At 44.4% G+C, this 21431-nt stretch overlaps 1 protein-coding gene across 2 annotated transcripts in view; it reads right to left on the reverse strand.

The window, feature by feature from the left end:
• The window catches only part of BNIP3 (BCL2 interacting protein 3), a 46705-nt gene that overhangs the window by 2063 nt on the left and 23211 nt on the right, over positions 1–21431 (reverse strand). For both annotated transcript variants that reach the window (XM_040437585.1, XM_040437586.1), the window contains exons 4-5: positions 17513–17619; positions 14564–14713 (exon numbers count right to left, since the gene is read on the reverse strand). In XM_040437585.1, the coding sequence (XP_040293519.1) occupies positions 14564–14713; positions 17513–17619 (257 nt within the window). The remainder of the gene's footprint in view (positions 1–14563; positions 14714–17512; positions 17620–21431) is intronic.

Below are 21431 nucleotides of genomic sequence, written 5' to 3' on the forward strand. Positions count from 1 at the left end.
TTCTATGCACTGGAGAGCAGTGTTTTTTGGATTGTTTTTTGCAGGGAGATCACAGCAGTTGGACTCGGCAGGACAGTCATTGGTGGCATATCCTGTCTCATAACTAGATTAACATATTATAGAATAAGGATATTTAAATATTTATAATAATGCACTTATTTAAATTAGGTAAATGTATAAAATATTTAAAAGAATGATGAAACATAAAAGCTGCAATCTGTCCTTCAATGCAGTTTCTGAGACAATAAGTTGCCAACTGTTCCTAAATTTTGACAGTGTCCTTCTCAGGTTTTGATAATTAGCAGGAAACAAATCAAAGTCTTCACAATTGTCTGTTTGTGGAAAGGTAACGGTAATTGTATAAAAATCATCACTTTCTGAATATTTTCGCCAGCCATAGCAGGTCAGGACTGGAGTGCAGTTACCGTAGATAATTTTTTGGTATTTTTCCAAGTGCCTAAATGATACACGAGGCCAAAAACTAACACACTCCATAGGAACAACCACAAAACAGCTAGAATTGACTTAGGCTACTTTCACACTAGCGTTTTTGCTGGATACGGCAGGGTCCAGCAAAAACGCTTCCGTTACAACCATCTGAATCCATTATGAACGGATCCGGTTGTATTATCTTTAACATAGCCAAGACGGATCCGTCATGAACACCATTGAAAGTCAATTGGGGACGGATCCGTTTTCGATTGTGTCAGAGAAAACTGATCCGTCTCCATTGACTTGCATTGTGGGTCATGACAGATCCGTCTTGCTCCGCATCCCAGGACGGAAAGCAAACCACAGCATGCTCTCTGGTATGAGAACGGAACGGAATGCATTTTTGAGCATTCCTTTCTTTAACGTTTTGCCCCCATTGACAATGAATAGGGACAAAACGGAAGCGTTTTTTTTCCGGGATTGAGACCCTATGAAGGATCTCAATACCGGAAAATATTAACGTTAGTGTGAAAGTAGCCTTAGCAGGTGGAAAAAATAACACTGGCCTGTCACAGACTATTGATAAATTTGTCTTACAAGTGAAATTGCTCCAAAATAAAAACAAAACCAGTGCGATAAATCAGGGCCCTGGTGTTTTAGGACCATGCTGGCCAACAGTGATATAAAAAGGGGGGATTGAAAGAAACAGGAGGAGAGAGATGGCATGTACTATGTGAGTCTAATATGAAAAACACTATCATTCTACTCTGAGCGACCGCATAAAGCAATGTAGTTTATGCCGATTTTCTGTGCAGATTTCCTACAGGTTTTGCTGCGTTTCCACACCAAATATCTGCATGTGTTTATTTTGCAGATTTTATTGCGCATTTTCCCCAGGTCTCACCCTTTGCCTCGCGAAAGATGACATCTGCATTAAAAATCCACACAAACAATTGACAGGCTGTGGATTTCAAAATCGACACCACAGGTCAATTTCTGCACTAAAAATTTCCGCACCATGTATATGAGATTTTGAAAACCTCATGTAGTTAGCTGGTACTGTATTACACTGCAGATTTTTCACACAAAAATCCCTTCAGAAAATCTGCGCATAATACGCATCGTGTGCATATAGCCTAGACGGCATCAAGATCTACACATTATATTCAAGCAAGACTCTAGTAACCTAACTAACATGTAATTAACTAAACCTAAAGGTGCATTTAGATAGTCAGTGAGGAAGTGTTCCTTCCTGACAGTCAGCTGCTCATTAAGTGGAGGTGAAGTGCTTTATTTACATGCAGTGATCTCCTCCACAGTATGAGAACGAGGGATCGCTATTGCTATCGCTCCTCCTCATACAGCTGCATTATTTCTGGGCAGCAGATCTGTGTTTAGACCGCAAGATTTGGTGCCTGGGAATGATAATTTAGGTTCTTGCACGAACAACAGTTTCACCCGATGGATGATTCGGGTGATCTATGGCATCTTTACATGGGCAGATTGTTGGGAACAAAGGTTCACAAGAACGTTCGTTCCTAATAATCTGCCCGCAGGGGCGGACTGACAACTCATGGGGCCCCCAGGCAATAGGAGATTATGGGGCCCCTGTGTCCCTGCCCACCCTCAAGCCACACCCACACACAGCCCCACCCACATATCGCGCCGCCCGCATCACCTACACTTGGTACAAAATTTCTCTTCACTATGTTTAACATAAATGTTTACTAATTTAAAAAAAAAGAATCACGCCCTCCACCACAACACAAGCGTATCTCAGACTCAGTGTATGGCACTGCTCCACAGCAATACAACTCACAGTAATGTGCGATGTGCAAGTACATCACAGATCACATCAGCAATAAAATGCATAGAAAAGTGCAGTGTGTGAGTGTATTACAGATCACCTCATCAGTACAATGCACAGGAATGTTCAGTGTGTGAGTATATCATAGCCAACCCACTGCTGTCCCATAGGGAAGCATTGGGAGGCTATTGCGCATACGTGGCTTTATAAAGATGCTTTGAATCAATGCATTTCTATGAGGAGTGTTTAGCGTGAATGCCAGTGCTGCACGTTGTGCAACACTGGACTAGGAAGCACCTCTAGTGGCCGTCTGATAAGTGGCCGTCTGGTGAGTGGCCACTAGAGGTGTTCTGTGGCAGTAATGTAAATGCTGCCTTTTTTTCTGAAAAGGCAGTGTTTACATTGAAAAGCTTGCAGAGACATGCTATAGATGCCAGAACTACTACGTTTAGCTGTTGTGGTTCTGGTGACTATAGTGTCCCTTAACCCTTTCATGACCAAGGGTCATTGATGCCCCAGTGTCCAGGTCAAAATTTACAAATCTGACATGCGTCACTTTATGTGGTAATAGCTTTGGAACACTTTTACTTATCCACGCCATTCTGAGATTGTTTTCTCGTGACACATTGTACTTCATGGTTGTCATATATTTGAGTCAATATATTTCACCTTTATTTATGAAAAAATCCCAAATTTACCAAAAATTTGGAAAAATTCACAATTTTCCAAATTTCAATTTCTCTGCTTCTAAAACAGAAAGTCATACCTAATAAAATATTTATTACTTAACATTCCCCATATGTCTACTTTATGTTTGCATCATTTTGGAAATGTCATTTTATTTTTTTAGGACGTTAGAAGGCTTAGAAGTTTAGAAGCCATTCTTACAATTTTTAAGAAAATTTCCAAAACCCACTTTTTAAGGACCAGTTCAGGTCTGAAGTCCCTTTGTGGGGCTTACATAGTGGAAACCCCCATAAATGACCCCATTGTAGAAACTACACCCCTCAAGTTACTCAAAACTGATTTTAAAAACTTTGTTAACCCTTTAGGTGTTCCACAAGAATTAAAGGAAAATGGAGATGAAATTTCAAAATTTCACTTTTTTGGAAGATTTTCCATTTTATAATTTTTTTTTCTTTAACACATTGAGAGTTAACAGCCAAACAAAACTCAATATTTATTACCCTGATTCCGCGGTTTACAGAAACACCCCATATGTGGTCGTAAACTGCTGTACGGGCACACGGCAGGGCGCAGAAGGAAAGGAATGCCATACGGTTTTTGGAAGGTAGATTGTGCTGGATTGGTTTTCTGAACGCCATCTGTTTTTTATTTTTGTGCCGATCGTCTTGTGCAGGGGCTCGTTTTTTGCAGAAAGTGTTGAGGTTTTTATTGGTACCATTTTTGGGTACATAGGATTTTTTGATCATTCATTATTACACTTTATGGAGCAAGGTGACCCAAAAATTGGCTGTTTTGGAACGATTTTCATTTATTTATTTTTACATCGTTCATCTGAGGAGTTAGGTCATGTGATAGTTTTATAGAGAAGATCGTTACGGACGTGGCAATACCCAATATGTATACTTTTTCTTATTTATTTAAGTTTTACACAATAATAGCATTTTTGAAACCCAAAAAATGATGTTTTAGTGTCTTTATAGTCTGAGAGCCATAGCTTTTTTATTTTTTGGGCGATTGTCTTAAATAGGGTATCATTTTTTGCGGGACGAGGTGACGGTTTGATTGATACTATTTTGGGGGTCATAAGCCTTTTTGATCGCTTGCTGTTGCACTTTTTGTGATGTAAGGTGACAAAAATAGCTTTTTGGTCACTGTTTTTTTAATTTTATTTTTATGGTGTTTATCGGACGGGGTCTATCATGTAAATATATTTATAGAGATGGTCGTTACGGACGCGGTGACACCTAATATGTGTATTTTATTTTTTCATTTTTTTATAGGAAAAGGCAATTTTCTTTTTTCTAATTTTACATTTTTTTTTTACTTTTATTATTTTCACTTTTTTATCAGTTCCCTCTTGGATCTTGAAGATCCAGTGGGGCTGATAGTTGTACTATACTTTGCAATGCTCTTGCATTCCAAAGTATAGTACTTCCAGATTGCCTGTAGGTGGCAGCACTGGACGCCTTTGCCATGGCAACCGGACGCTTTTGCAAAGCGTCCGGTTGCCATGGCAACCATCGGGTGCTGAAATCACAGCGCTGCAGCCCCGATGGTGGAGAGAGGGAGCTCCCTCCCTCTGTTAACCCCATGGATGCCGCAACCGCGGCATCTATAGGGGTTACAGGAGAGTGTCAGCATAGAGCTGACACTCTCTGCTGATGGCGGCGGCTCAGTAATGGAGCCGCCGCCATCGCACACAGCAGGGGGATCGGGGGGGGCAGCGCTGGAAAGGAGGGGGTTCGGGAGGCTGCCCACAATATCGAGGAAGGCTGGGGCAGGAGGGGCGGCTAGAAAATTAATGCAGGGGGCGGACCGCATGCCATCAGCGCAGGAGAGGGGCACAGATCGTCGGGGCACAGATCGTCGGGGCACAGATGGGCACTAAGGGCTTGGAGGGGCACAGATTGGGGGGCATGAGGAACACTATCGGCTTTCAGGCTCTGATCTGCAGAGCGCAGATCAGAGCCTGAAACCGGCATTTTAACACTGCCGCGATCCGATTGGTTAGTCTGCACAGACTAACCAATCGGATCGATTGCCGGCAAGGGGCAACTCTGATTGGCCCCTTGCTGGCATTACTAGACTGTATGCTGTCCGTGACAGCAGCAGGGCAGGGGCAGAAGCTTTAATCCAAGCGCTTTGCAGTGCTTGGATTAAAGAGCTGGCTTGACGTCTATCCACGTGATAGCTGCACGGGGTATGTGCAGCTATCACGTATATATACAGATTGCGGTCGTGAAGAGGTTAATATAGAGGAAAAAAAAAGAATCAGCACAAAAGTATCAAATAAAATGGCTGGATCATTATTCTAAAAATTAAAAAAGCACAACTTCTGACAAATATATAGTATTTTGCAGATAACTTTTTTTTACAATGTGCAGATAGTACTGTACCCCTCCATCCACCCCTCCCTTCCCCTTCTCCAACCACCCAGCACCCTTACTCACATAAAACAAGTAATACCGGTATATATAATATAGACTCCAGCGGCTCAGGATCAGTGCTCTGGGCAGATGGGCTCAGGGCTGGAAGTGGGCACCGCTCTGCAGGTCAGGGAGGAGACCTATAAGACGCACCTAGGTTTTAGAGAGGGGACAATAAGAAAAATAATATTTTTAATTACACCTCAGGTCAGACCACCATTCAGACCCCCAATGTTAATCAGACCTCAGCTGACAGCCCCAATCAGACCCCCTATGTTAATAAGACCCCAATAAGACCTCAAATAAGACCCCCAATCAGACCTCAGCTCAGACCCCAATGTAACTGACCCCCAATCAGACCTCAGATGAGAGCCCGATGGCTTTTATCACCCCCATATCAGCCCCAAGCCTCTCATTAGCCCCCATAATTAGCCCTTATGCCTCTTATCAGCCCCCATAATGCCTCTCAGCCTCAATTATGCCGCTCTCAGCCCCCATTATGCCTCTCAGGCCCCCATTATGCTTCTTAGGACCCCCATTGTGCCTCACCATCCATTATGCCTCTCAGCCAGCCCCTATTATGCCTCTCAGCCTCCATTATGCCTCTTAGGCCCCCCATTATGCCTCTCAGCCCCGATTATGCCTCTCAGCCCCCATTATGTCTCTCAGCCCCCATTATGCCTCTCAGCCCCCATTATGCGCCTCTCAGGCCCCCAATTATGCCTCTCAGGCCCCCCATTATGCCTCTCTGCCCCAGCAGCCTTTCCATTATGCCTCCAGCAAAACTAAATAAAACACTTACCTCTCCTTCTCCTGGACTCCGCCGCTCCTCACCGGCACCGCGATCTTCTTCCTCCTGCTTTTGGCTGGCACGCACAGCGTCACGTCACAGAGCGCCTCATGCTGTGCGCAGCCCTGCACAGCCAACAGCCAAGGACCAGGAAGCGGTGATTAGTATCCACGGTGAGTCCTTCACTATGCGAGCCATGCCGCTCGCATAGTAAAGGAAGGGATCAGGACACACATGGAGCCGGCGGAGGCAGTGACCAGCCTGGCCTGACGGGGCCCCCTAGTGGCCATAGGCCCTCAGTCCATGCTCGAGTGCCCAAATGGTCAGTCCACCCATCTGCCCGATTATCTGGGCGTCTAAATCCACCTTAATCACCTCTGTCCTTCACTCCTACAAATTTGCAAGGCTTTAGGAAGCTGGTCTAGGTGTAGTTATTTGTCAGGGTCCTTATGCTGGAAATCTGGAGATCGCTGGTGATTTTTATTCCCTTACAGAGATGCTACAAAGAGCCTTTTACTCTGGAGGATCCGGCACGTCCATGCATTACCCAGGCAGCTAAGGCCGGGTTCACATCACTGTTTCGTTTTCCTTTCTTCTCATCCATCAGAAGAACATAAAAAAAGGATCCTTTATTTTCAGCATCTCTTGTGTTAATTTTGCATCCGTTTTAGTAATTTCCATCTGAGGTCCGTTATTTTTGAGAAAAAGTCCTCCACGCCTCACTGATTTCATTCTGAAATGTATAATGAAGAATTTTCCCTGCAGTGGTGCGGAAAGAAAACGGAGAACTTGCTGACAGATTTCCACCCAGCTGACCACTGATCCCTTGGGTCTCAATAGCAGGACAACCTGTGATCGGCTTTTAACATTAATGCTCATGAAAATGGGTAGAATTCTAGCTTTTCACTCCCCTTAATTCAAATCCTCTTCTATCTCCTGGTTGAACTTGATGGACATATGTCTTTTGTCAAAGTACTATGTAGGGGCATTCCGGTTGTGAGACGTTATCCCCTATCCACAGGATAGGTCGTCGAGTTCCTACCGCTGGGACCCCAACAGTTCACAAGAACAGGACCCTGTACCCCTCAGCAGGGGCGTAGCTAAAACTGACTGGGCCCCACAGCAAATTTTTGTACAGGGCCCCTCCCAAACTTAATGGACGCACTCATACAGGCACTCACCAAATACATGGACGCACTCATACACGCACTCACCAAATACATGGACGCACTCATACACGCACTCACCAAATACATGGACGCACTCATACACGCACTCACCACATACATGGACGCACTCATACAGGCACTCACCAAATACATGCCATACACACATTCTCCACATACATGGGCGCACTCATATAGGCACTCACCACATACATGGACGCACTCATACACGCACTCACCACATACATGGGCGCACTCATACACGCACTCACCACATACATGGGCGCACTCATACAGGCACTCACCACATACATGGACGCACTCATACACGAACTCACCACATACATGGGCGCACTCATACACGCACTCACCACATACATGGGCGCACTCATACACGCACTCACCAAATACATGGACGCACTCATACACGCACTCACCACATACATGGGCGCACTCATATAGCCACTCACGACATATATGGACATTTATACTGTATATCAGTGCTTGAAGTGGGCCGGAACGCGGCGGTACTCAGTACCGCCACTTCCAAAAATTGCCCTGGAGAGTACCAGCACCTCTCCGTGCGCCCAGTACGTGGGTTTCCGGTACCGGAGCGCAGCGGAGAGCTGGCAGTATCTCCTCCCTAATGTCGTTGGCTGGGCAGCTAGTGGAGGGGGGCGGGTCGTTGCAGAGTACGGCTCAGGCTGGCGCAGGCAGGGAGTTGACCTCACGTTAGGTGACGTCAACTCCTTCCCGCGCGCCTGTGACTGAGGAGCGATCAGTGCGGCGACCAGTGACTGGTCCTCCTTGGAGTCAGGAGTCGGACGGTGCAGCAAAGAACATCGACTTTGCTTTGGAATCCAACTTCTGAAGAGTACTGGTGAGTGACAGGCACCCCCCCTCCCCCCACACACATTAGTTCCTCTCTGTACCAGTACCCCCCCCCCCCTGGCAGGGGGGTACTGGTACAGTGAGGAATTAATGTGTGTGATGAGGGGGGGGGGGGGGGGGTCTGATGTGCAGGGGGGTACTGGTACAGAGAGGAACGAATGTGCGGTGGTGGGGGGGGGGGGGTACTGGTACATAGAGGAACTAATATATATGTGTCTGATGGGTGGGTCTGATGTGTAGGGGGCCCCTGCACATCAGACCCCCCCATCACACACATATATATTAGTTCCTCTATGTACCAGGACCCCCCCCCCACCACCGCACATTCGTTCCTCTCTGTACCAGTACCCCCCTGCACATCAGACCCCCCCCCCTCATCACACACATTAGTTCCTCTCTTTACCAGTACCCCCCCCCCCCACCACCACACATTAGTGCCTCTCTGTACCAGTACCCCTCTGCACATCAGACCCCCCATCACACACATATATATTAGTTCCTCTATGTACCAGTACCCCCCCCCCCCCACCACCACCGCACATTCGTTCCTCTCTGAACCAGTACCCCCCTGCACATCAGACCCCCCCCTCATCACACACACACACACATTAATTCCTCTCTGTACCAGTACCCCCCTGGCAGGGGGGTACTGGTACAGAGAGGAATTAATGTGTGTGTGTGTGATGAGTGGGGGGGGGGTCTGATGTGCAGGGGGGTACTGGTACAGAGAGGAACGAATGTGCGGTGGTGGGGGGGGGGTACTGTACTGGTACATAGAGGAACTAATATATATGTGTGTGATGGGGGGGTCTGATGTGCAGGGGGGGGGGAGCACCGGCGCCTAATAGAGTACCGGCACCTCTTTTGGCCCACTTAAAGCACTGCTGTATATATATATATATACACACACATTACACACACATTACACACACATGAACATACCAGTAGTTATACACCTATTTCTACACACGGACACTTACCTTTCCTGTAGATAGCTGACATCTGGTCCTCACAGGCAGCCTGTAGAAGTAGGTGCCATCACCCCTCTGTGCCAAACAGGGACAGCAGTGGAGGGGTTAATCAGTAACCTACTATGGGGGGGTCAGAGAACAGGACACATGGGGGGGGGCAGGCATTCTAGAGCTCTGAGTGCTGGAGCAACCAGCCTGCTCTACAGTAGCTTCACACTGGTGGGTGGGGCTTGATCCCATAAAGTTCTGCTATTGGCTGGCAGCTGATGTCATATAAGCTGCCAGCCAATAGAAAACAGAAAGCAGTACTGGTAAGTGGTGTGCCAGTACTGCGGATCCCAGCCTGAGAGCGGCCATAGGAGGAGGAGAAGACGGCCATGATACTGTGTCTGCTCCTCACTAAGGACCTTCAGTGGGAGGATCTCCAGCGCTGCTGCTGTAAATGGCATCTGCTTTTATAAAGTGCAGCAGTTGTGAGTAGGGGCAGCCCTATATCTAATGAAAACATTCAGTACTGCTCTGGGGCCCCTTCTGAGCTCAGACCCCGAAGCAGTCGCTTCCCCTGCTTCCCTGATAGCTGCCCCTCAGAGCCCCCTGAATTGAAGGGATTAGCAGGTTGGGCATGTAAACTGCTGCTCCATTCATCTCTATAGGAGTTCCGGAAATAGCTCAGGGTTGTACTGGAGCACAGAGCGGCTTGGGCCCACCCTCAGTGCACTTAATTGCTCATTTGCATGTGGATTAAAAGCACTTTCTCCAGAATAAAGCCACTGATCGCCAAGTGAAAGGTATCATTACATTCAGTTGACCTCGCCCTACAAGGCATTGTGCCTGGTTTAATAGTGAATTTCCTGTTGACAGACTCCTTTTACACCATTGCAATGCACTTCAGTTATTTCCACATACTGCAGCTGAAGTTTTGGCAGGACAATCATGTGCTTATCTCTCAGTTTTGCTGGGCACATTATTTCACAACTGCCTCCATCATAATCATGTAGAAAAGGATAAGCTGACAAAATACGCAGCCCGAAATATAAGTCTTGCAGAAATGGCACCGTATATTTAACATGGATCTGTTTTGCTTTTTCAACCCTTATTTATAGGTGATCCCATTATTTTTGGAGGGATCCTCCTCAGCTTTCAGTGCATGCTGTTAGACTACTCCCAACATTGGCTTCTGGGCCCCAGTATCAGGCCCTCCACCTACCATCTGCTATTTATTATACTGGTGATCCCCTCCTGGGCAGGGCCCGAGTGCAATTGCCACCTCTGCGCCCCCTATAGCTACACCCCTTCTTGCTGAAGGACAATAGGAACTAAATATCTTGTTTCTTTATCCCTTGTTACCAAAGTAACAAATTGATTGATTCTGTAAAGTCTACCAGCAGAGCGGACATGCCAGGATCTAGCTTCAAAACACCATGGGAGTCCCTTTGAAGGAGTTGTGCACAATTTTAAAGTTATCCCCTAGGAATAACTAGCTTCTCGCTGTGGGTCAGACCGTTAGGACGACCACCGGTCCGGTTTTCCCATTATGATGGAGTAGCATGTCATGCATGCGCACTTCCGATCCTTTCATTCTAAGTGTGAGCACTGGAGTTAGCCGAGTACAGCAGATAACTGAAAACTTTTTAAAGGGGTCATCCAAACCCTATAATGCCCAGGCACCTCACACAGGTTGTACTTATCCTGATCCCCGGCGCCTGCGTTGCTTCTGATGCCAGCACGGCTGCCACTGCATCTATCACCCGCGATTATAGGGATACTCCTCCCCGTCACGGCCTGCTATTGGCTGCCCCTCCCATCCGTCACCGAATGTTTTGATGCACGCGACGGGGAGATGCAGCGGCGGCCGTGCAGGCATCAGAAGCGCCGCGGGTGCCGGGGATCACGGTAAGTACAACCTTTGTGAGGGGCCCGGGTATTATAGGGTTTGGATAACCCCTTTAAAGGGGTTATCCCATCTTAGACAATGGGGGCATATCGCTAGGATATGCCCCCATTGTCTCTGGGACCAGCACCTACAAACAGAACGGAGCGGAGAAACTTGAGGAGGGCGCACTGCGCATGCGCAGCCGCCCTCCATTCATTTCTATGGAGCCACCGAAAATAGCCGAGCACTAGCTCGGCTATTTCCGTCGGCCCCATAGAAATGAATGGGAGCGGTGGCCGCGCATGCGTGGTGAGCTCCCATTCACTTCAATGGGAGAGGCGGGGAGCTGCGCCTGGTGGTGGATGGACCCTGGGAAACCCGGGGTCCTCCAGCCACAACTCTCCCAGGCTCCGTTCTCCTTGTAGGTGCAGGTCCCAGTGGTGGGACCCGCACCTATCAGACAATGGGGGCATATTCTAGCGATATGCCCCCATTGTCTAAGATGGGCCAACCCCTTTAAAGGGCTTCTGTCACCCCACTAAACTCTTTTTTTTTTTTTTGTGTACTTATAATCCCTATCCTGCCATATTGCCATACATTATGTTATTAATCATTTTCGTTCAGTAGATTTAGCAAAAAACATACTTTTATAATATGCTAATTACCTTTCTACCAGCAAGTAGAGCGTCTACTTGCTGGTAGCAGCCGCAGAAAACCGCCCCCTCCTTCTGTTGATTGACAGGGCCAGCCGCGATCTCCTCCTCCGGGCCGGCCCTGTCAGCATTTCAAAAATCGCGCGCCTGTGTTGATTCGGCGCAGGCGCTCTGAGATAAGGAGGCTCGCCTCCTCAGAACTCCCTCAGTGCGCCTGCGCCGATGACGTCACCGAAAGAGAAGGTAATTAGCATATCATAAAAGTATGTTTTTTGCTAGATCTACTGAACGAAAATTATTAATAACATAATGTATGGCAATATGGCAGGATAGGGATTATAAGTACACAAAAAGAAATATATGAGTTTAGTGGGGTGACAGAAGCCCTTTAAGTAAATGATGGAGGTAGGGAGGAAAGTACTAGTGCCAAAATACATTTTCCCTACAATTAACCTGAAACACCTTGAATTCTTGTAGGCAAACATCAAATTCCCTGCCAGATGCCCTCTACACGGCCAAACAAAAAGCATCTAATGAAAAATAATGTGGGGGATAAACAAAGTGCAGGAAGTTCTGAATACATGAAACAGACATATTTTGGCAGGTTTACAAAAAGTGTAATATTATATATTATTCTATATATTCTGTATTATATATGTTTCCATAAGAAACATTTATGAAATCTGCTTTGCAGAATCTCTTCTGTCAGCACCCGTCCTGTTATGAAATATGATCTGTTATTAACTCATTACTATCTCATTTCTGAATCTTAGAAATGACATATTGTCCCTGAACGATTGTGTAACGACACCAAGGAATTGGGTTATAGGGACACAGAATGACGTAGATCTACTGGTATTGGCACACAGCCCGCGATAAGCGGAGTTCACAGATGATATTGTGGAGTCTTATTGCTGCAGAAAAGAACGCAGTGTACAGTGTACACAACCTACGTGGCATATACAGCTCAAGATTGACCAAACATCATGTACATCGTGAACATTATGGTGTATATAGGTTATATAAATACTGTACATATGGATGTGTGTGTATATAAATATCAATAAAGCGCTCTCACTGGTTAGTAAACACCGATATACCAAGAGAAGCATTTGTCACCTCCTTGACATTGGCATATTTTTATGTAGAGGTTGCCCATTCTTATATAGTTAAAGGGGGTCTGTCATCAACATTTCACCTTTGTAACCCTTCCCATAGGTTTCTAGCATCCTTACAGTTAATAAAAACGTTACCTTTAGCATCAATCCTGGACTTATAAAACCGGCAAAAAACATCTTTGTAGCATATGCAAATGAGGGCTCGCAAGTGCCCAGGGGCGGCGTTACCCTCGTAGGTGCCCTGCTAGCTCAGCCTTTTCTTCGCTTCCCCCCACCCCTTCCTTCCCTCCGCCCGCCCATCCTTTCCCTCTGACCGCCTATCTACTAACTTGTTGTTTCGCCGAGATCCCGCGCCTGCGCACTCAGTCCGTCGGCCGGCGCATGCGCACTGCGATGCCCATTCCTTGTACGGCATCACAGTAACTATTGCGCATGCGCCGGCTAACGGCACGAAAACACCACAAAGGAGGCGGTCCATCGGCGCATGCGCATTAATTACTGTGATGCCGTACAAGGACGGACTGAGTGCGCAGGCGCGGGATCTCGGCGAAACAACAAGTTAGTAGATAGGCGGTCAGAGGGAAAGGATGGGCGGGCGGAGGGAAGGAAGGGGCTGGGGGAAGCGAAGAAAAGGCTGAGCTAGCGGGGCACCTACGAGGGTAACGCTGCCCCTGGGCACGTGCGAGCCCTCATTTGCATATGCTACAAAGATGTTTTTTGCCGGTTTTATAAGTCCAGGATTGATGCTAAAGGTAACGTTTTTATTAACTGGAAGGCTGCTAGAAAGCTATGGGAAGGGTTACAAAGGTGAAATGTTGATGACAGACTCCATTTAAAGGAGTTTTTTGGGCTGCAGATACTGATGGCCTATCCTCCGAATAGATCATCAGTAGGCTTGAGCAAATCGAGCTTCGGCTCATAGATCTGAAGTTGATTCATTAAAAAAACGTCATTGTTAAAGGAGTTTTATGACCTCTGAAAATGCCCCCCCATATCCCCGGGCCCCTCACAAACAATGCACTCACCTGGTTCCCCAGCACTCGCTCCCATGGCCGCCGCTGCATCTCCCCATTGCGCGGATGAAAACATCCGGCGGGGGGTAGCCAATAGCAGGCGGTGACAGGGACGAGCCTCCCTAGCGTCACGCGCTCATCCCCGTCCACAACTGCTATTGGCGGCCTCATCTCTCCCCAACCACCCTTCTTTCCCCGACGCCGGATGGTTTCATCTACGAGATGGTGAGATGCAGTAGTGGCTGTGCTGGCGTCCAAAGTGACGCAGGTGACAGGGAGTGAGGTAAGTACATTGTATGTGAGGGGCCTGGGCATATGGGAGGGCATTTCAGGGGTCAGATAACCCCTTTAATGCTGTTTCCGTACAGCAATAAAATGTATGGGCTCCATGTAGGCAAACTCCTCACATCCATCTTCTGCTCTCTCTGCATCTAGGAAAGCCTGAGGAGCAGGTATGGAGGTTCCAAATGATAAATTTGCCTTTATTCTCAAACTACATTGTAGAGAGATGAACATATACATGTAGTGGCCAGCTGTCTAGTTTGCCTCCTCTTATATGTAGAGCCACCAACGGCCACGATTTGATAACATACTTTCGCAAACCTCCATTTACTTAAAAAGTAGGTAGCACAAAGGTGGGTTCCTCGCCTACCAACATATAATATGGATTTGCTATCCATGTCTGCATCTGTGACAATAATTTGGTATTATTTATAAATGGGCAGTAGAAACATACCCCAGTCCGATAGCAAGAAGATGAGACAGCAGTAAAGACGGAAGAAACACCTTTAAAAATTCTGCAGAGAAAATTCCACCTTTTTTCATGACACTTGTGTTCCTCATGCTTAATGCAGCGCTTCGCTTTGGATGTTTGAAGACAAATTCCCTGCGTGAGAAAAAAAATAATCTGTAATGAGATTCTGGAATGAATTCCCATGTTACTCCCTGTGATGTGCCTCTTATTTCTAGCGTTTGCTAAGATCTCTACAAATAGGACAAGTGTACAGCATCTTTACAGTTAGCATCTTATAGGACAAAGGCTACACGTCTTTTTAGGTTTCTCTGCAAATCCTTTACCTGAAGTAATATCACGTCTCGATTAGTATCAATACTTTCTTTAATCTTGGAAACAGACAACAAAATAACTTTGTAGTCAGACATGTGACATAACAGGTTTATATGTAAGGGTACTTTCACACTTGCGGCAGAGGATTCCGGCAGGCAGTTCCGTCGCCGGAACTGCCTGCCGGATCCGTCAAAACGTGTGCAAACTGATGCCATTTGTCAGACGGATCAGGATCCTGATCCGTATGACAAATGCATTGAAATGCTGGATCCGTCTCTCCGGTGTTATCCGGAAAAACAGATCCGGCATTTATTTATTTTTAAAAAAAATTCGGTCTGAGCGTGCGCAGACCGCAATGCCGTATCCGTTTTGCCGTAACACTCGGGGCCGGATCCAGCATTAATGTATTTCAATGGGAAAAATGCCGCAAGTGTTCCGGAATTTTGGACGGAGATAAAACCACAGCATGCTACAGTATTATCTCCGTCCTGATCAGTCAAAAAGACTGAACTGAAGACGTCCTGATGCATCCTGAACGGATTGCTCTCCATACAGAATCCATAGGGATAAACCTGATCCGTTTTTTCCGGTATTGAGCCCCTAGGACGGAACTCTATGCCGGAAAAAAATAACGCTAGTGTGAAAGTACCCTAACTTCAGTATACAGCAATCATAGTAGCATTTGCAATATACTATAATCAAAGTCAGCACTTTATTCCTTTAGCACTGAATACAGTGACGAACTGAGAATGGTCTGGCTCCCCTGGCAATAATGGTCATGGGCCACTTACCAACCACTATTGTTACAATGTGTGTGGGGGGGAGGGGGGCGGTAATTTAGTAAGCAAAGTACCCAAGAAGTCTGGCTCAGACTGCACAAAAAAAAACTGCCGTGCAACCCTTGCACCAGATTTATTATGTGTTTTAGACACTTTTTGCACCTCGCTAGACAGTTGTGAAAAGTGCCTAGACAGAGGGGGTGGTGCATAGAAAAGGTATGTGACTATGAGAATTCTTAAAATGTACCAGATTTATTGATGGCATTCACCCTAATCTATGTGCAAACTGTTCTAAAGTAAGACAACCAACAGAAGGCTTAAATGGTCACTAACTTTTCACACAGCTTTGCATAAGTGAATAGTATAAGCAAGAAAAATGCCTTGTTCTACAGTTCTCAGTTGTCTCTCTCTCCCCTTCCTTCCCACCTTTCTAAAATGACTTTGTCTCTGAAATTTAGCAGAAATCCTTGTTGGTGAGAGCAAGAGGGCTGTCTGCTCACTCAAGGATCAGACTATAAAATTCCATAAGAGACTATGGAGAGGGGAGGAGGAGTAAGAGTGAGACAGAATTCCAGGCAAGACACCAAGGAGACAGCCCAAGTGCTTTATTCACATCTATACAGGTCAGTACTTCTCTACAGTGTCTTCTATGATCCTGGGGCTATTTCTGATTAACTGTTAGAAAGCATATTCTCCTCTATTTTCTGAATGCAATGGATTGGAGCTAGTTTCCACCCACCAGATATGGAAGAACTGCAAATTAAAGAACTAGCATACAGAGGAGAAAACTGCTAAAAAATTCCAGATACACTTCATATAACTGCCAGAAATAAGCTAGTCCTCATGTACACACACTGTCCTCATGTACACACATTAATTAATGCAGAACTTTGTTGAAAGGTTAGGTATGCTTTAAAGAAGGGAAAAGTGTCTAACATGTCTGGAAAGATGTGCCAAACCTTTTATACATTTTGCGCCACTATGATAAAGTTGCTGTATTTTTGGCCTGCCTGGTCTAGTTTTACACTGATGTAATGTAAATTTAAGACAGCAATAATTCATGTCCCCCATTGAGTTTGGTATCATTTATCTCATGAGTTTCTTGTGTTTTTTCAAAATAATTTTTTAATTACTCCCTACATTTACTGGCAATGAAACCACGCGCCTTGCCCTAAATTCCAAACAATCAATCCACCTCTGGTTGGCTATATGCATATAACTCCATGTAATTTAAAATCAGTACAATATAAGTAATGCAAAGATTGCAAAAAAATTCAAGGGTTTTTCTATTTTAACTGTGATTTGTTTTGTAAAAACAAAACAAAAAAACTAAAATGTTTGGGTTGGAAAATCCATTTTCAGACACCTACTGGGTCATTCTCCTGCTCCCCTCTCCACATATTAGGCAGCACAAAGGGAGGATACAAAGAGCATATCTCTCTCTGAAGGACCATAGCATATTGGTTTCTATTGTTAAAGTGTAATGCCTAATTTCTCCAGTGGCAGCGCTGTAGGGGAACAACCACTTTGAGATGGGCAAAGAAATTCACATAGGTCAAAAGTCACTGAAGAGTAATTTAGTATAACTAAATCATTACCTGTCTCAACTGATAAAAAGTGGTTTCATAGGTTTAAAAAACCTTATTGGACCTTCTCATTCATGTTCAGTTCATTATGCACAATAGATGGTAGCTGAAATGTAGGGAACAGAGTTCATATTATCTGCACAAGTTGGATCTTGTTTGTTAGGGACCCATTTTGCTTCTACCAGGTGATAAATACTCAAAAAGAAGTTACCCATCCAATAGAGCCAAAAACAAGAAAATACCAAATATCTTACTTTGGTGGAATATTCTCTGGCCTGCTAGACCAATCCCATATCCAGTCTGAATTCTTCTTGAGTAAGTTTTCTAATTCTTTCCTTCGTTCAATGTAATCTTCTTCTGACTGTATTATAGAAGAAAATTGATAATTAGGTTTAATTTTACGGTTTTTACGGTACAAATAATTCCTGAAATACCAATGGTCAAGTCAAGCTTTAATCTTGACCTGGGAAATGTGTCCCTTTTTTTGGCTCAAATAGATTGTCCAATATAACGTAAGATAAAATATGCACTGTATGGGTTCTGATTCCTTGGTGGATGTTGGGTATCTTTATCTGAACTAATTCTGGGGACCCATCAACCAAATGTAGAGAACATGACGATATCCTGTCCACATGTAATGTTTTCATATACTCTTCCATCATCATTGAATACGTAGACCGTATCATTTGTACAGATTGATTATGAGGTTTAAGAACCCAAAGGCAATTGATCTGGGCAAAAGTCAACTTCAGATCTTGTTGTCTTCTGAGGGACCTGGTGGGTTCTGTTATGGTTGGGGTTGTTATTGGAACCTGGGCCATTAGGAACCTCTGGTCCTCCTGTGGAACAGTCTACTAATGGCAGCCTTGTCAGAGTGATTAAATAATAATCCCAATTTACCAACAGAGCCACAAGAATTCTGTATGTGCAGTTAACCATTAAAGTGCACCCGTCAGCAGGATCAACTCCAATAAACTAGACTTACTGCCTGGTAGGGTTGATCCTGGTGATTAAAATTATGTTTTGTGAAAATCTATTCACCAGAAAAAAAAAGACTTTAATTCTTCATGTAAATGAGGACTTCAGTGCCCTCAGTGCATCTCAGTTCCTCAGCTTTCCAGTGTTGGTCACATCCCTCAGTGCATTGAAGTCCTCGTTTGCATAAAGAATGCAAGTATTTTTTTTCCCTCAGGAACACCACGACTGATTTTCACAAGACAGGTATCATTTTAATCAGCAACATCAACCCTATCATCTTGATTTATTAGACTTAATCCAGCTGCTCTTTAAGACCCGATTGCTAGATTCAGACAGTGTAGCCATCCCAATGATGGATGGTTCAATGGAAAGGACTCATTTACTGGTGACTGATACTTCAGTAAAAGTTAAAATGGATGTAGACATGGGGCTAGATTTATCATTACTCTGACAGCTCACTCCACTTTAACATATGGCTAAAGTCAGTTTTAGCCAAGTCAGATTTATGATCGGCCCTTTAAGACTGTAATAAATGTGGTTTGATGGTAGCAGTTTATCCGTCAGCAGCTTTACAAAAGTCGCACATCTTTTACGAAAAAGTAGCACGTTTTTATGAAAAAGTCGCATGTTCTATTAAAAAGTCTCATAAGATAAGCATGGTCCTCACTGGAGTGAAATTGCAACTTTTTTTGCGACTTTTTTGCGACTTTTTAAATAGTCCCAATAGTAAATCTGTCTAGAGATTCATTTACATAAGAAAACACGCCCACTTTCAGAAAACTGGCGAGCATAGTGCAGAGCAGAAAAAAGTCGCAAATTTGTGCGCAGTTTTAGCGTTTGGGACTTTTTCACTCCATTATTCTGACCTGAGCTAATGATAAATCTAGCCCATGGAATCCAGACATTTCAATGTCATCTTAAAAGTAGAATGAGACGTTTCATACAATTTTTCTACTTTTTTCCAAACCCACTAAACATTAACCACGAAGGCAAACAATCTATTTCTGTAGTTGAGGAGGCACAAGAAACAAATTCACTTCCTCTTTTAGGAATAAAATGAAGTTTTTGTTGAAGGGCAGACTGTTTTTGTACAACATGAGAAAGTTAAGGAAATGCTTGCATATTAAATAGTAACTTAATAAAAAAATTACAGCACAGACGGAATTTCATATGGTCCTATATTGCAGAGGTATTATTGTCTAGAAGCATTGTATCAAGGAGGGAATACGCTATACAGGGCAGCGACTATGGCATGAGCATGACTTGTGTTACCAGTTTGTGAAGTGGCATAAAGAAGCTGAAGCACCTCTTCTCCTGTATCTTCTTGAAGTTACTTGTTCTTCAATCTAGGGGTTTAGTATTATCATAGAGATATCGTGTGGATCCAGACCTTCATCAATATGCATAGGTATAGACACAAGAGATGTGTATTTTTTCTGGAAAGTGATCTGGATCCATACGATAGCCCAACATGTTGACGCAAGTTTTTCACAATAACTCTTCTCTAGTTACTAGAAAAGTAATCTCTTGGAAGATGTACTTAAAGAGAAGCTGTGACTACAATCTTGGACTTTTATCTCCACTACTACATGAGTAGTACTTCACTTAAGGAGTACAGATCGCCATTTTTTATCTTCCTCCTGCCCCCCGTTCCCCAATGGTCAGCACTCAAAGCTGCACTGAAATGCACACTCCAGACTGCTGTGCCATGCTAAAACAATGGAGAGGACTCATGCACACATTCCCAGCAGTCCTGACAATGTATTTCAACATAGGTCTTAGTGCTCATAGTGGGGAAAATAAAAAATACTGATATGGATTTCTTATATGTAGTACTACTCAAGTATTACTGCAGATAATAGTCCATGATTGTGGTGACAGATGCCCTTTAAAGGGGTTATCCCTGTTTTTTTTTAATTATTCTGCCACCCAACCATTGGGACCTGTGGAGCAATGCATACTTATCTGGTCCCGCTACTAGTTTCCAGTTCCCTGGTTCCCACACTGTCTTTACTGGGCTTATGATCCCTTCTTGTCAACTTCCTGCATGGATGGGGTTACGTGCGCAGATGCAGCCATTGACTGGCCTCAGTGGTGGCATATCCCTAAGTGCATATTACTGCTGGGTCACATGCCACTTGGGGACAAGTTACATGACCCCATCCATGCAGGACGTCCAGTGAAAGCCCAGGAGCCAGGGAACCAGAACCAAGTAGTGGGGCCAACTATGCGAGTGTGAGAGAACCTGGAGGATTTGAGACATCAAAGAGATACCCCTCTGGCCAAACATACAGGTGAAACTCGAAAAATTTGAATATCATGCAAAAGTTCATTGATTTCAGTAATGCAACTTAAAAGGTGTTGCATTAATGCAACTTAAAATTAGAATTTTGTGAAAAGGTTCAATATTCTAGGCTCAAAGTGTCACACTCTAGTCAGCTAATTAATCCATACCCCCTGAGCAAAGGGTACCTGAGATTGTGATTTTGGGTTTTCATAAGCTGTAAGCCATAATCATCCAAATTATAACAAATAAAGGCTTGAAATATCTCGCTTTGCCTGTAATGAGTCTATCTCATATGTTAGTTTCACCTTTTAAGTTGGATTACTGAAATAAATGAACTTTGCACGATATTCAAATTTTTCGAGTTTCACCTGTATTTTGATCGAAGATGGTGGAGATTATTATAAATTGAGATTCATGGGCATTGAGACAGTCTCCCCATTGAAGAGGAGAGGAGACTGGGAGAAGAAGAGAGTATTACAAAGAGAAACATGGTGGATCTTCAAACTCAAAACAGTGCATCCAAAGGGTTTAAACGAACAATTGTTGTTCGGTTGCTATATATAGTTGACACTGATTTTTATCCCTGAGCAACACATTTAGATTTAAAATTGCTCTCAGGTGGATATATATCTGAGATATATATGTTAAGGTTCCACATTAAATCTGATGATCACGTGATGTCACTTTTTAAACTTGACATCATGTGATACCATCTTTAAAATTAAAATGAGACATTATCTCTTAACTAAACCTATGTTTGCAAATAAATACTTTTTCAAAATAATACTTTTTATGCCCTATCTGTCCCTGGCAGTCTTTAACATGACATGCTTTAGGCTACTTTCACACTAGCGTTCAGGTGTCCGCTCGTGAGCTCCGTTTGAAGGGTCTCACAAGCGGCCCCGAAC

Source organism: Bufo bufo, chromosome 6 (genome assembly GCF_905171765.1).
Source record: "Bufo bufo chromosome 6, aBufBuf1.1, whole genome shotgun sequence".
Classification (NCBI taxonomy): domain Eukaryota; kingdom Metazoa; phylum Chordata; class Amphibia; order Anura; family Bufonidae; genus Bufo; species Bufo bufo.